Consider the following 16232-nt stretch of genomic DNA (forward strand, 5'->3'; position numbering starts at 1 on the left):
AGTAGAAGGGTGAGAGCAGTGGCCACAGATTCTATTAGGGTTAACCGACCTGCTTGAATTTTTTTGATACTCTCCAAGAAAATTTCTTCAAACACATCTTTCTTGATGCCTTTGAGCCTGCCTTTAGTTTTAGCCACGACAAAATTCTAGATAAAATATCAGATCCAGTGATAGAAAGGAAGGATGAGAGAGAATCACCTTGGGGAAGTCCCCGGCCGGAGAAGTGTCCAACAGGGCTATCATTAGCTTGAGGTTTCTGTTTTCATTCATTAAATACAGTTGATAGCTCCAACCAGCAAATACATTAATATATCCAAGTCAAAAAAAACATATTACATTCTGCCATCTTCAGATATAAAGCATCCAGCGAAGAAGAGTCAGTTATATATACCTAGAGAAAATGCTAACAAAAAGAGTACTACACTCACTTCACCACATCAAAGGTAGAACGAAGATTGGATATCATAACAGGGCACTCTCCCTTCTCATCATATTCTGCATACTCCCCTGCCGACAAGTCAATCTCGTGAAATTTAGTTCCCTCAATCTACAAAATGAATTAGTGCTGTAAGTTGACAATAATAAACAAAGAAATGCACCGGGCATTTTCAAATTTAAATGTACATTAGAGATCTCTTTGTATATAAGTAGGAAAAGTGTGCAAGGGGGTGAATCCAGTCAAGCAACAGCTGAAATCATTTAGTAATCAAATTACATACAGAGAATAACAGAGAATATATGACAACAGTATTTCCAAACTTGGAGATTGTTGAGCCACTGGAAATCATCAAGAAGCATATTTCCAGGAGATGCGTAAGTCTAGGGGCAGCTTGGTTGCATTTATAGTAATTTTGGTTTAAATTGAATGAAAATACATCACTCAATTCATCTTTATTTTCATTACAGGAGATCTGAAATTCTTCAATCTCTTTAGTTATGTTTTTCTTTCGAATTTCTCTCTATCTTCCCCATGTTTACAGCAGGTGGGAGACATCAGGCATGCCAGCCCACCTATAGTTTAGCATAATGGCCAAAAGAGGTCACCTCAGACTAGTGCAAAGAATACTTCCCATGCACAAAACCATCAAATGTACAAGTGACTTTCTCAGAGAACAATCTCTGTGTAATGGTCCAAAGGAATCGTCAAATAAAATTTATTGCATATAATGAACTGTATCTATAAATGCATGAATAGACTATTGCTGTGTAATTTCTGGTTCTTATCTATTTATGACTGTTCAAGTAAATAGTTCCCATATCTGTGGTAAAAAAATCTGGAATATTTAACATGAAATGTGTTGGGAACCAAGACTTCCTAAACAATATATTCAATTTGGTAAGAATCTCTATGTATCAGTTTTTTAAAACCCAAAAAAAATCCCAACACATTAAAGCTCAAAACCTTAATCATTCAAGAAGCCAACTTGTACATATATCAATAAATACAAAATGGAACATATTTGGGAAGCAGTTCATGAAAATTTGCTAGAAAAATAGGTCCCATCCGTATGCATGGCAAAGTGCAAATGCATTAACATACTGTAAATAAATTTCAAGGAATCAGGCCTAAAATTTAGGAAAATAAACAAATAAAGCGAAAAATGCAAAGCACATATTTCTTGAAACTATCTACAATTACTATCCCTCCACCCCACCCAAAGAAAAGAAGTATCAAAACTCATTTTATGAGTCTATCCTGGTACCTCATTACATGGAATATAACAGTTAATGAAAAATGGGAATGAAATGCTCAACATAACAATAGAAAGGAAACAAGGCAAGAAAGAATAAGAAGATCCCCTTTGTTCTGTTTGTAACTCAGAATCAGAGCAAGGGAATATTCACCATTATCTACACTAAAACATTCTCAATTCTTTGTGTTCAATAAAAGAAGAAAGGGCAGAGGAAGCTTACAGATTCAGCTTTCCATCCAGTGCCAAATACATATTCCACAGGCTCATAACCCCTACAGTCAAACAACATCAAGGGGGTATGCTTCCCGGATTGACTTACTTCCTGAGTCAATGGTTTACCTCGGCCTGGGATCATTGTTATAGTTCCATCCCTCCCACAGAACTTGCACTACAGGGAAAATAAAAATAAAAAATAAAAAAAAAGGCACCAAAAAATACAACCACTGCAAAAATCAGATAAAAAAGGAAGAGAAGTTCTATCAAAAACTGAAGCTACACAATAAGTAAAAGATATACCAAACAAGATCCTACGTCACTCACAAGTCTGACAGTACTCAGTTAGTTTAAGTTTTGCCATCTCACATACCAAGTTGATTCCACCAAGTCAGGCTAGTAAAAGAAGAGAAGAAAAAAAAAAGGTAAAACATAGAGGCTGCTAGGGAAAAATAGTCTCTAAAAGATCACAAAACCATATGCAGCTTTATCTTTTAATTTAATGGATGAAGGGTTTGAACTTCATGAAGCATTGGTTCCCACCCTCCAATGTATTAGGTACTTATTTTTCCTAGTCGTATTAAGTATTTATAATCATTTATTTTAACATTGGCCAGGAATTATGCTTTACATGTATATGGGTTAATGTTTCATGTTCTTATGTGTTCGGTCTATGGAAATGTAATCTTTCTAATCTTTTTATGAGATAAAAAGGATCCTAAAAGTGTGATTTTAAAATTTAAGAGGAAAAGGGAGAAACATGTGTTAGATGATAAAAGAGAAGAGATAGTGAAAGAGCAGCTGGATGTTCAGAGCATGTGCACAGATATTCAAATGAATATCATAATAGACAAAATCTGCAAAGGAAATGTTGGAAGGGGCACATCTATAATGAGATTATAAAACCTTGCTATTCTCCCCCACAAACATGCATAGAATTGGAATCAACTTGGTTCCCTCTCAAATGCTTGTCACAATATCAACTAACAGAAACATATCAACACCCCAATGCTCACAAACCAAGTGACCAAATAAATTGATATATTATAAGAGTGCAAAGATGCAATTGTGACAATCATCAAAGTTCTCACAGAAATCAATCCTAGAAGCCTGCACCAAACGTAGCTGAAAATCTGAACCAACCATATTTGGTTGCTCTGAAGGGTATCAAAGAAAAACAACAATCGAGATTTGGAAAATTAATACTATCATCATTTAGAACATAATAACATAAAGAATTCAACTGAACTGGGAACATGTAACCGTCGAACTAAAAAAACTGAAGAAAAAGAGAGAGAACAACATTTTAGACCCATAAATTTTCATTTTTCTTTCCCTTTCTTATCAGCAACCAATTGGAAGCATATGTGCCAAGTGTTGCAATAAACCCTTTTAACAATATAATCCACAGTTTAATTAGAAGAGGGTACAGTAGACTGAGATAGAGAGGCTACCTTTTGAATGAGATTAGTGGTTCCCTTGCCAACTGGGAGAGCAACGGTTTCCCCCAATGTCACACAAGTTTCTTTCTGGCTCACCTCTCCACACGTCCCACATCTCAACTACAGAATTTTATAAGAAAAAAATATACACATATGAAACATACCTCACGATAATTTCAAAGGTAGCCAAAATGAGCAAAAGCTTACTCGTAAAACAGAATATAGAAGAATTCCAGATTCAAATCGTGAACCAAACAGCACCACAGACGCTTCAAAACATATACCCATAAATATCATACAATTTTTCTCCCAAATGCATACAGGAATACGTTTTGAATAACCAAGAATAACAATGTATTAACAAGAGAATAGAGAAAGAAAAAAATAGTGGAAAAAATCTTAACTATTGGTAGTAACAATGGATTAAGAATCAACAATCATCAAAAATAAAATCCCTCGGAAATAGAAACAAAACCAGTGAAAAAAAAAAAAATCATTTTTTACACTCGAAAAAAGCAAGACAGAAAGATTCTAAGAAAAATGATTTGGACACGAAATAAAAAACGCTATATTTGAAGAATAAACTGAAGGAGACCTTAAAGAAATAGGAAAAGTTGGGGTCGTCGCAGCCGCCTTGGGGCTCAAGGTTGGTGAGGTTCTCGAGCTCCGCAGTGATCATCAAGAGGCATTTCACCATTTTTGGGCGTCCAAAATTTCTGCTGTGTAGTGGAGGGTGAGTTTGGGTTTTGGCATCGGAGAATATATTTTATTTCCAGCCAAGCTCTCACGTGGGCCCGGGGGACTCGTCCTCGTTTCACTTTATCAAATTCCGTAAAGCTACAATGTTTTGCGGCGACTTTTGTTGTGCAAAAAAAGTAAGAAATAGTCGACATAATAATTAATTGTAACGTCAAAAAAATGGTCCTGATTTCATCTCATGTTTATGAACATTTCTTGAGTTTTAGAAATAGGTTAAAAAAAAAAAAAAAGGTAAAATTCTCCCCCCTTCCCCCACCTCAAATCCGACAGCCCATTTGCCACCTGCTAAAAATAAATAAACGCATTTTTTGTCCTTAAAGTTTGAGATTTTGACAAATAACTCATGGAGTTTTAAAGAGTGACTAGTCACTCATTGTGATAAGCAAACAAGAACAAATTAGCCCCTACAATTCAAAAAGCTTACATAATCCGTTAATATGCTAAATAGAGCAGGCAAATCACCCACATCAACACCCTATAAGCATATTTGGGGGTGGCCGAACCACCTTCTCTAATCGGCCCAATTCATGCTATTGTAACACGTTAACTTTTTTAACAACAATTACTAATTTGTTATTTTTTGCTTACCCCATTGAGTGATTAATCACTCTTTAAAACTCAAGAATCTATTTGTCAAAAATCTCAAACCATAGAGACAAAAAATGCATTTTTATTATATATATATATATATATATATATATATATAAGGAATAGAATATGTTCAAGAGATTTCTGAGTATTACTTTTTTCAAAATCATTCCCAAAAGTTTAAATTTTATCGATTTAATTTCTAAGGTTAGAACCATTATCAAATAGATAATTCCATCACCATTTTGAAGGAATAGAATATGTTCAAGAGATTTCTGAGTATTACTTTTGTCAAAATCATTCCCAAAAGTTTAAATTTTATCGATTTAATTTCTAAGGTTAGAACCATTATCAAATAGATAATTCCATCACCATTTTGTTATCAAATCAGTCCTTCTCATGTACCTCCTTAATCCTCTCCCCTGTATCACCATGGTGGCCATGTATGTACATCCTTCATCCTTCCTCAAACACCACCTGTAGGCTAGGCCTCTACATATCTAGAGGTGAGTATCGGTTTGGTTCAGTAGAGCTATTTTTGGTCGGTTAGTCGAAATTGTCAATTAAATCAGTTAATTCACCGATTTCATTTCGATAATAAATTATTTCAAAATTTTTAGTTAATTTCGGTTGATTAATCGGTTAACCGTGTGTTTTTTTAATTGGGCCAATGCTATTTTTAAATGGGCCAACAATTAGTTATTTTGGGGCCCAAATTGTTTTGTTTTGTTTTTTTTTTTTTTTTGCTAAAATAACTTATTGAACATAAAATGCAAACATAAAGAATATAAGATGCAAAAAACTTACCAAATACTTTCAACAAAACATCACTCTGCAAAGTCCATTCGTCAAAGCCTTAATCTTTGTCAAATTTGGCAATTCGGTTATGCAAATTTCAGTTCAATTTAGTTTGATTAACCGGCAACAAAAATTTTATACCGATTAACCGAACTAAACCAACGTCGGTATAAAAAAATTCATATTGATTTTCGACTCACATAAGTTGATTGACGGTTAATTTCAGTTCGGTCATAGTTAGTAGGTGGTCGGTAATTAGTAGGCGGTTAATTTGCCAACCCCTATGAATCATATCCATGATTAACTGTAATTGCACAACTACCAAAGATGACATCTTTCTGACTACCTTCCAATTCAATGCGTTAGCACCACATTGGCTTTACCTGTACGATAGTTGATAGTAAAGTCATAGTCCTAGAAGAGCTCCAACCATCTACACTGTTTCATATTGAACTCCTTTTGGGTGAACAAGTATTGCGGCTTTTGTGGTCGATATAGATCTTGCACTTCCCCTTACAAGTAGTATTGCCTCCAAATCTTCAGAGCAAATACTACTGTTGTCAACTCCAAGTTATGAGTATGGTAATTTTGCTCATAGTCAATCAACAGTTGTAATGGGTAGGTCGTAGCTATGTCGCTTTGCATGAGAGCACAACCTAGTCCCTTCTTAGATGCATCATTGTGCATTACATACCCAGTCTCCCACCTCCATAGGGAGGGTGAGCACTAGGCGGAGACTAGTCTCTACTTCAACTCCTAGAAGCTCCTCTCATAGGCCTTAGTTCATTCATATCGAGTGTTCTTCTTTATCAATGCGGTAAATGAGCCGGAAATCATTGAGAATCCTTTTACAAAAACCCCTTATAGCACTTAGCAAAATGCATAAAACTTTTAATTCCCTGCACATTGGATGATCACTTCCAATTTTCAATAATGGTGCATGTGGCGTGGTTTTGGGGATGAAGAAAAATAATTTTTCTAACGAAAAATTAAAAATCAAACATTTTTGTTTTATTGGCTGATGTGGAAGTTTTTATGCCAGCTAATCATATTGTCATTTTTGCAAAATACAACATTGTTTTAAATTCATGTAAACCTTAGATTAGAATTTAGAAGGCATCGAACGGATCATGTACAAAAGTGGGTTTTCTCTTTTGCTAGATCGCGATGAAGGTTTTCTCTCTTGCTAAACCCTAGAGGGGAAGTACTTGTTTTTCCAGACCGATTTGAGTCTATGAAAGGAAACCGTGTCTTGTTCGTGTCTCTTAATTCTATGGTAGACAATTTGTCAAAACTGTGGGAAGACCTTTCTCTGACAGAGAAGGAAGATGTGGAGCTGGATATCCAGAAGGATGAATTAGCGGAAGTTAAATCTCGTGGTCGAGCATGCATATTGGGAAAACTAATCGTGGATCAAATGGTTAGTAAGGAGATGATTCGCTATACTCAGATGCGATTGTGGAAACCTTTAGGTAACCTCTCTTTCAAGATCTTGGGAGAGAACCTATTTCTAATTGATTTTGTGAATCCAAGTGATAAGGAGCGTGTGTTGAAGGGGCGCCCTTAGGTTTTTGAAGGGAGCCTGTTTCTGATAGAGGATTTTGATGGTCTTACACCATTGTCAAAATTCACGTTCGATCGGGTTGCTTTTTGGGTTCGGATGATAAACTTGCCGCTGGCGTGAATGGCACGTGATATTGGTCGAAAGATTGGAGTGTCGGTAAGGGAGGCGGAAGCAATTGATACGGATGCGAAAAGGATAGGATGGGGTGAATGCTTACGCGTTAAAATCCGTTTAGATTTGACAAAACCATTCCCACGCGGTCGTAAAATCAATATTCAAGGAGACTTAACTTGGATAACGTTCCAATATGAACGCCTGCCAAGATTCTGCTTCCAATGTGGGGTGATTAGCCATGGGAAATCAAGGTGCCCAAAAAGAAGTGATTTTTGACACCAAGAAACCATCCCTCAGTATGGACCTTGGTTGAGGGCGGCTTCTCCAACACGGAAACCTGATAAAAGTCATGGGAGATTTGCGATGAAGAAGGGGTATGCCACATCGGAGCAGCATGAGAGGGGCCGAAAAAGGGCTGATCGGAAAATGGCAGAGAGGGATCCAGAGGAGGTCGAAGGAGATAATGTTGACGTGGCAAACATTAAGATTCTACTGTGTGTTAGGATTGGGGCCAGCCTAATTACTTGCCTCAAATTTTCCAAGTTTTCTTCAAACCACGCAATTTGAGAACAATAATGACATGTAAAATTGAAGTTATCCATGGGGAATATACCAATAAATGATGGGCCACTTATGTTCTTCATACAATTTATGATATTGATCATATATTTTAATACTTTCTAGATGATCTAAAATCATGAAACAAAAATGATTTATTCAGTAAGCATGGGGACTTTGAGGATGGGAGATCCCTTTCGACTTTTTGCTACTAATTTCATACGTTGACAAGAGGTTTTGCCCCTTCCTACACAACTCATAGATGAAAAGTTTCTTGTGTTTTTTTTCTTCTTTTTTTTTGGGAAAGGTGTCAAACAACCTAATTAAATACACCGTTCAACATGGATAACATTATGAATACAGTAAAGGATTTCCTCAAGGAGAACATGTTCTTCCCTACAAGAGAGCGTCCTTAACCAGCCAGTGTGCTACCGCATTTAAAAAACGTCTAACATGGGTGACCTTCCACTGTTGTAAGCACCTTATGATCCCACGATCCTCTTCAATTAGGTGTTTATATATACTTCAGTTCATATCATCTTTCTGCAAAGCCTGCACTACCTGGATAGCGTAACCTTCTAGTTCCACCCGTAGATGACCTAGCACTTGACAAAATTTAGTAGCTCTCAGAATGACTTTTGCAATAACCAGGATCAACAATATGATCATTCGGAGCCAATAAAGTTGCCAACACCTCCCCCTAACAATCTCGAACTATGACATTGATATCCATTCTCCTATTGCATGCATCTACAGCTGTATCTCAATTGACTTTAATAGACCCTTCAGCAGGGCCTTGCCATTTCAACTTGTTATTTGTGGCCCTTGTAGTCAATTTTGCTGGCGAGCATTTGCACTATGAAACACCTCTAGAGATTCCATGGTTTTACTAACAAGTATGTTTGGATGGTTGAGCATTCCCCAAAAAATCACTGTATTTCGCTGGAGCCACAAATTTTGGGCCACCATCGTTACGAGTTCTAGCTCGGAGGTCTCTATTTCCTGTTGGAGCTTCTCCACAATTGCCACAAAATCCTCCTCCTTAATAGCATTAGCAGCAACTTTCCAATTTAGGGAATAAAACTACTTTTTGATTCCCTATAAAAAACACTTCACAATAGATTCCCTTATTTTTTCCTATAAATTAAATATTATTTCTTTTTATTATTGCAACCAATGAGAGAGGAGAGAGAATTGTTGGGACATGTGAAGAAGAGAGGAAAGAAAATTGTTGGGACATGTGAAGGAGAGAGGAGAGAGAATTAGTTTTTTATAATTTAATAATGCATTGAGGATCTACAGTGTTTCTCAATTTCTGTAGATGCCCTTTAATGTTGATTATATTTAGGGCTTCTGATGTGGGTGCTTTTTTGTGGGATTTTTTTGAGATTTTTCCTAGACATAGGGAAGGGAATGAGCTATAGAGAGTCTGCTGCTAGTGCTCTAATACATTTTTTTTTTTTGAATCTTCCCCCCACACAATTAAGCTCCATACATCCGTCAACATTTTTGAACATTAGTAAGATAAAAATATAATATCTAGCATTACTTAATTATTATAGATTTTCAACTTACATTGACAAGAATTTACTAGAAAAATTTAACTTGGGGTTATTTTATCATAGATGCAATATGTAGTGACCAAATTATTCATATTAAAAGTGTAACGACTAACTATTTTTAAGGGAATTCTTTCATCTTCATTTCATAATAAGAGATCCAGATCGTAAAGCTTTTACAGAGAAACATAGCCAAAAGATATGAAAAGTACAACATCGTAAATACACTGAAAATCTAACAATAAAAAACGTATCTACCTCCTCCGATCCAATCCATGTGTACACTTAGTTCAAGGGGCAGATCTGTTTTTAACAAACTAGATCTGTATACATGAGTATGTCTTATCCCTAAAAAAACAAGCTTTATTGACCCGACCGTGAGACAAACCCCTCACACCCAAACTATCCCTCCTCAGCTCAAAGGTCAGGATAACACAACAAAACAAAAACAAAACCAAGAAAACCAGCATCAATGGCAAGATCCAGCAAAAAGTGTAACGACTAAATTGACACTTGTTTTAACGTCTATGGATGATATTTATATTTTTTCCATTAAAATATACAAGGAATTTCGTCAATTACTCTAGTAATATCTTTTCCGCTTTTAATCAAAATTAATATTTAAGAATTGTTGACTTTATGCTATTATTTAGTTAAACGTAACATTGTCTTCAAGGAGTAGCTCAATCGGCTGCGAAACACGACTTATGAAACAGATGTCACTAGTTCAAACGCAATTTTGGAGTGTTTGGGATTGCGATTTTAAAAACACAAATTTTAAAATCGTGGAAAAATTCGCGATTTCTATAAGCTGACTAGGGGTGCTTATTTGAAAATGTGCGAATTTAAACCAAAATCACGATTTTGCTTAAAACAATATTTGGCTCAATATTTACTTATTTGGCTATGAAACCGCAATTATATGCTAATGTTATCCAAACACTCAATTGATAAAAAAATTATTTTTTAACATGTTTGTTGGGCCATGGATCAGCTAATAATTAAAGCCCAACGGGTCTCAAATCCGACCTAAGCAAGACATCATACCTGATGAGGCCTCGGACAAACTTTCCCCGAGGAGGTTTTGTAAACCGAGGAGACCTCGGACAAGAGTCCGAGACTACTCTTCGGTATTAGTCGGATGTTGGACTTGAGACTCAACTCCTCAGAGGTGAAGAAGTCAAGAGCTAAGGGTAGATCAGTCAGTTTACAACTAAGAATATGCCAGCATTCAAACTAACACAAGTGATCACTATCTCACCTTCGAAAAAGATCTCTATAGCGTAGATGACTGTTCATATACAAACTGCCCCTACATAAATGGGATAAGCAGCTATTCAAATCCAAAAGATTATCTCATTCAAACGGATACCTTATCACTCGTCCCAGGATTCCCACCCTTATCAAATAACTGCGAAACAGATATTTAGGGATATGAATTCCGAGACGTGCAGGAAGCAAATTCTACTCTATGCCTATAAATACAAGTCTCAATTTCAATTAAAGGTAAGCGCAATCCTAACTCTAAAGACTTCGGTTGCTTTCATATTCTTTCCTCACATTCTGACTTAGGCATCGGAGCTCCCCCGCCAGGACACCAACGGGGGCTCTAATCCTGTTTGTTCTTTGTGTGTGTAGCCTAAAGCATCCACGAAGTTGTCAGCACCCCTTCTAGGCGTGTCACGCCATCATCTCGAAAAAACTGTGTATCAACAATGTTTTACCAAACATCTATGAGATTTTAAAAACTAGCGATTTTAAAAACGCAATTTTTAAAAATGCAATTTTTAAAATCGTACTTATTGAAATCGCACTCTCAAATGGGCCCTATGTCCATATTTGGTTAAAAAAGTTGATGAATTCCATGCCACGTGTTTAGGTTGTGACATAAGACTAAGAAAACACTATCACTTTCCATTCTTGCCCCTTTCCCCTTCCCTATCTTGAATATATATATCCGCTTAAAAAAAAAAGAAAAAAAATTCTTGAATATATATCCATTCTTGCCAAATCAATATAATAATAATAGAAAAAAGGAAAAGTGGTTGTTGGATGGGTCGTTGGAATGGGACCCACTAGTGGGAAGTTGGTTCACGGTGGACATCCCACCCCGTGAGGGGGATGGCAGGGAGATCCCACCCTGAGGGTCTGTCATAGGGAATCTCACCCTTGCGATCCGGGCAACCACCATCTTTTTTTCTTTTCCTTATTATTATTATTTTTTTAAAATGATACATAGATTTGACAAGAATAAACATGTGACAATATTTTATTAGTCTTACATGGTAGCCTTAACACATGGTGCATATTAATCAGAACAATGAAAGCTTAAAAGATTGTTTGTCACTTTTAGAAATTGAGCCAATAGTCCTATAAAAATGCAAATCACATAAGATGCTACCAAGCATGTCATAGATTCTTTATGGTGGGAAGAAATTATGTTAGGAAGTTATTTCATCTCCATGATTGTTTTTGTCACTTATGGTTTTTTTTGAATAAGAATCCAACTTTCTTTAAAAATAAAAAAATAAAAAAAAATAAATAAAACTTTATAAGGCATTAAACAGCAAGAATATTAATAAGGATGGAGTGAATGACTTGAATGACTTCTCAAATTGACTATAATTGGTGGATGCTTTGAACTTAAGAGAGGAAAACTGGAGTAGGACGGGACATATATATAGTAGCTGATGCAAGGAATTTGCTCAATGGGTTTAGTAATTGGGACATTAACTATGTAAGATGTAACGCAAATTTTGCTTCTCACCATATTGAAAAAATGGTGGCGAACATGGGTATAGAAAGGGAATGGTTGGAAGAAATTCTTGATTGTATCTCGGAGATCATTCGGGAAGAGCAATCTGTAACTTTTGATTGATTGATTAATAGAGCCTTGAATGTTCTTTCAAAAAAAAAAAAAAAAAAAACTATAAACCATAACTTAAATGGATAAAAATGAATTTATTTAATTAGTACTCCTCATAGACAATATCTTCCTATTTAATCCAATTAACAAAAAAATCCACCAAAACTGATTTAAGACAGTCTGATATATACGGAGTTTTCTCTCACATTAGCATGTACAACTATATGTACTGCATCCGTAGGTGGGTAATTAATTTCTCAAATGTACCTTTTATGGGAAGTCAGTGATTTAATTTATTATGGAAATCATGGGTTTAATCAAGGTTTTAATTAAGAAATTTTTGTAATTACCTTCTTCCTCCTCTACACCAAACTGACCTTCTATATATCTCTCAGGGTCTTAGCCATTTTAATTTGTTCTGGTTTGTTTTGTTTTAGAGAGAGAGAGAAGATGGTGAAAAGATTTATATTCATTTTTGTTGCAACGACTTTGCTCGCTTTAAGTAGTGGAGTTGACGTAAAAGGTGAAGTTGATCAAAAACTGAAGCTTCTAAACAAGCCTGCAGTCAAGAGTATTACGGTATAATATTTTTCTAATTAATCTCACTCAAAAGTCTTTCTCTCATTTCTTAGGGTTCCATGGATTTCGATCCCTCCCTGTAAAGATCATTTAGCTCAACCCAATTATTTGCCTCCATTTTCCCAAGTTTTCTTTTAGATCATGATTCATTATGAGAACCATGACGTAAAGAATTGAATCCTCCATATATAGGAAGAATCCCATTAAGCTATTCATCCAAAAGAAAACCAAACATGTCAATAGGTCTGATATGTCATATTAATTACTTGTGATCTTGTTCTGAGTTTATAGTTTTTTTTTTTAATAAAATCATGTATAGTTTTCCTTGTTTGTTGCATATGAGATAAGATCGCTGTTAGTCTTTCTGGGATCAGGATCCCTAAATTACGTAATTTATGCCTTTTTGAGTATTAAAACGCTGGAAAAATGCTATCTATTAAAAATGTGGCATGTTAATTATGGTAATTAAAAAGAATTTTCCTTTTAAAAGGCTTTATTTTTCACTTTTATAGAGATGTTTCTTATTCATAAAATCAAAAGACAATTTTTGGTGTAAAGCTTTTTAACAACATAAAGAGCAAGAATTTGAGAAAAATATACTCAATTTTCTATTGTAGAATACCACATTTCTAATATGTGGCATTTTTCAAGCGTTTTGATGCTTAAGAATGGTCAAAATTGCATAACTTGAGAATCTACAATTTTAAAGAAATTGTAGGGGATCTTAGTTCGTGTTCCTGACCAAGAGATTTTGTTATTATAGACTAAGTATTAATTGCAAATGCATTAATGTTTCTTTGTAGAGTGAAGATGGAGATATTATCGACTGTGTTGACATCTACAAACAACCTGCTTTTGATCATCCTGCATTAAGGAACCACACTATTCAGGTGCATGCATTTTCTTTCACAACCCTCTTCTTTCTCCATACAATATTACTTAATTATTCAAATTAATATGAATTAATGCATTAATGTGATCATGTTCAGATGAGACCCAGTTTTGCTTTCCCAGATGAGTCTTCAACTACGAAAAAAGAGTCTTCTGGTTCGCCAGCACCATCTCAAACTTGGCAAAACAGTGGAAGTTGTCCAGACGGAACGGTTCCCATTCGCAGAGTTCGAAGGCAAGAGTTGTTGAGCGCTGCTTCCCTTGAGCACTTCGGAAGGGACGGCCCGCCAACTTCCTCGGCCGCAGTGAACACGACAACAAGTGATCACTTTGTATACCATAACGGCTCCAAAATTGCCATCTTTCCTGTAGCAGACCATTCGGTAATTTTAACATTTTATTTATCGGTCAGAGTAATGATATTTAGTAGATTACTATACGACTGTTATATTATTAGGATGACGTGTCAATCAAAATCAACATTTGAATTAACCATGGCTTATAAAATAAAAAAAACAATGATTGATTTTTACGGTCACGTTATCTTAATCGTATAACAATGTTTTTAACCGACTACTGATGGACGTGTTGGCAACCCTTTGGAGTTTTGTTTCATTTACAGAATGTTGCCATATTTAATAGCCTCATTTGACCATATCGGTTCACTTGATGGGCCAAATCATTTATTTAACTCATTTTTTACTGTTCCAAAGAAATCTCTGAACGTCGCTTTTGTCATTTGTGTTGTTGTAATTTCCCTTTCCACTCTCCTCACATCGGAAAAAAAAAAAAAAGGTTTCTCTTAGTGGTATATATATACACATTAGTTGGACTGTTTTGAATTTTTCTAAAACCTTTCGAAAGGTTTTTTTTTTTTTTTTTTTTCCTTTCCTCTCTCCAAATTAATCCAGAAGATTCTGTCACAATCTAGCTGATACGTACTTATTTGGCATATATCCAATTTGGAACCGCGAAAAAGAAACTTTTGTTCCAAAGATACGTGGTTGCAACATCATTGGGATTTTTTTTTTCTTTTTAATTAATTGCAAGCAAGATATCATTTTAATGATCAATTTTGTCATCCTTATAACTCTTGGCAATTTGTTTGGTGATGCTGTTATGAACCAGACTGCATTTCTTGTTGCAACGGGATATACTTTTCTTGGAGCCAAAGGAGACATCAATATTTGGAGTCCAAGAGTTGAATCATCCGATGAATACACTACTGCTCAAATTTGGCTCAAAAACGGCCTTGGTGACATTGAAACTATAGAAGCAGGCTGGATGGTTAGTTTATTAATTAATTGAAATAATTATCCAAATTTTAATATAATATTAGTCACAGAAACTGTCTCTACACCTTTTTTTTTTCCCCCCCTCAAGATTGAGTTCTCTACTACTCACTTTCTCTCTCTCTCTCTCTCTCTCTCTCTTTTTAGGTCAACCCAAAGATCTTTGGTGATGCAAAACCCAGGCTATTTGGACGTTGGACTGTAAGAATACTTTGAGATTTTGTAGGATAAAAGTGTGATTTTAAAACAAATCGTAAAAAGTGTATTGTTTTAGAGTGCGTTTTTAAAAACTGTATTTTCATAGCTAAATAGTAAATTTAAATGTCAAACAGCGATTTTAACAAACGTTTAACTGCATTTTAAAAATTACTACTTTTTTAATCGCACATTTTTAAAACCGCAAACTCAAACGGTATTTTACAAAATGGAAAAAGTAAAATGTTATTGTCAATATAATGTTTTGGTAATTGCTTCATGCGGAAAATTTTAAATGTAGTAGCAAGAAATGCAACTCTGATAATATCGATTACCTTCTAATATATATATATTAGCTATAAATTTATGATAATTTATTTGTTTCTTTTTTTTATTTTTTATTTTTTATTAGTTGGACGCGTACCAAACGACAGGTTGCATTAACCTTATTTGCTCAGGGTTTGTACAAACTAGCAAAAAGATTGTATTAGGTGGAGCCGTCCAACCTCTTTCACAGAAATGGGGAGAGCAATTTCAGATAAGCATCAGCATTTCCCACGTAATAATTTTTTTTTTTTTTTACAATTATTTGTTAATTTAAATACTAATTTTTACTGTTACGTTGTTGAATTTGCTTGAGAGTTTACTTAATAAGATTACTTTAATAGCACCCGAAAGATTTATAGAGAAGTGATGAAATTAAGCCAATGTTTAAATTGTTGTACGTACGTAGGATCCGGTATCCGGCAATTGGTGGCTAGCCTTTGGTGATGAGACAGTAGGGTATTTTCCGGGAAGTATCCTGAATTATATGAAACAGAGTGCCACCAAAGTTCAATGGGGAGGAGATGTTTACAGCAAAAAGGTGAAGCAAAGTAGCCCCCCACACACAGCAACAGCCATGGGGAGTGGGGATTTTGCAAATAGTCTGTGGGGAGTTGCATCTTTTATTAAGAACCTGAGGATCATTGATGGCTACATCCTCCTCAGGTACCCTCAATGGGTTTCTAATTTCAGCGAGGAACCCTATTGCTATACTGCCTATAACTACAAGAAAACTCCTGCTGCTGAGCCCATTTTCTACTTTGGAGGGCCTGGTCGAAACCCTAATTGTCCATGA

The 16232-nt window shown here is 35.4% G+C and overlaps 2 protein-coding genes across 2 annotated transcripts; one reads left to right on the forward strand and one right to left on the reverse strand.

Annotated features, from left to right (window-relative positions):
* Positions 1 to 246: 246 nt before the first annotated feature.
* Positions 247 to 4099, reverse strand: LOC132184725 (uncharacterized). The gene is made up of 4 exons (XM_059598458.1): positions 3945 to 4099; positions 3362 to 3469; positions 1915 to 2082; positions 247 to 547 (listed from the first exon to the last, which is right to left on the reverse strand). The coding sequence occupies exons 1-4, from the start codon at positions 4044 to 4046 to the stop codon at positions 425 to 427; spliced, it is 501 nt and encodes a 166-aa protein (XP_059454441.1). The 5' UTR covers positions 4047 to 4099; the 3' UTR covers positions 247 to 424.
* Positions 4100 to 12605: 8506 nt separating this feature from the next.
* On the forward strand, positions 12606 to 16232 carry LOC132185126 (protein neprosin-like). The gene is made up of 7 exons (XM_059598940.1): positions 12606 to 12734; positions 13538 to 13624; positions 13724 to 14008; positions 14754 to 14912; positions 15065 to 15118; positions 15525 to 15671; positions 15846 to 16232. The coding sequence occupies exons 1-7, from the start codon at positions 12606 to 12608 to the stop codon at positions 16230 to 16232; spliced, it is 1248 nt and encodes a 415-aa protein (XP_059454923.1).

Source organism: Corylus avellana, chromosome ca6, assembly GCF_901000735.1.
Source record: "Corylus avellana chromosome ca6, CavTom2PMs-1.0".
Lineage (NCBI taxonomy): Eukaryota > Viridiplantae > Streptophyta > Magnoliopsida > Fagales > Betulaceae > Corylus > Corylus avellana.

Coding starts and splice junctions, on each gene's coding strand:
- LOC132185126 (XM_059598940.1), top strand. CDS start 12,606: ATGGTGAAAAGATTTATATTCATTTTTGTTGCAACGACTTTGCTCGCT. Junction 13,625..13,723: donor TAAGGAACCACACTATTCAG/GTGCATGCATTT, acceptor GATCATGTTCAG/ATGAGACCCAGTTTTGCTTT. Junction 14,913..15,064: donor CTATAGAAGCAGGCTGGATG/GTTAGTTTATTA, acceptor CTCTCTTTTTAG/GTCAACCCAAAGATCTTTGG.
- LOC132184725 (XM_059598458.1), bottom strand. CDS start 4,046: ATGGTGAAATGCCTCTTGATGATCACTGCGGAGCTCGAGAACCTCACC. Junction 3,470..3,944: donor ACTTTTCCTATTTCTTTAAG/GTCTCCTTCAGT, acceptor AAAATTCTGTAG/TTGAGATGTGGGACGTGTGG. Junction 2,083..3,361: donor CCACTAATCTCATTCAAAAG/GTAGCCTCTCTA, acceptor TTTTCCCTGTAG/TGCAAGTTCTGTGGGAGGGA.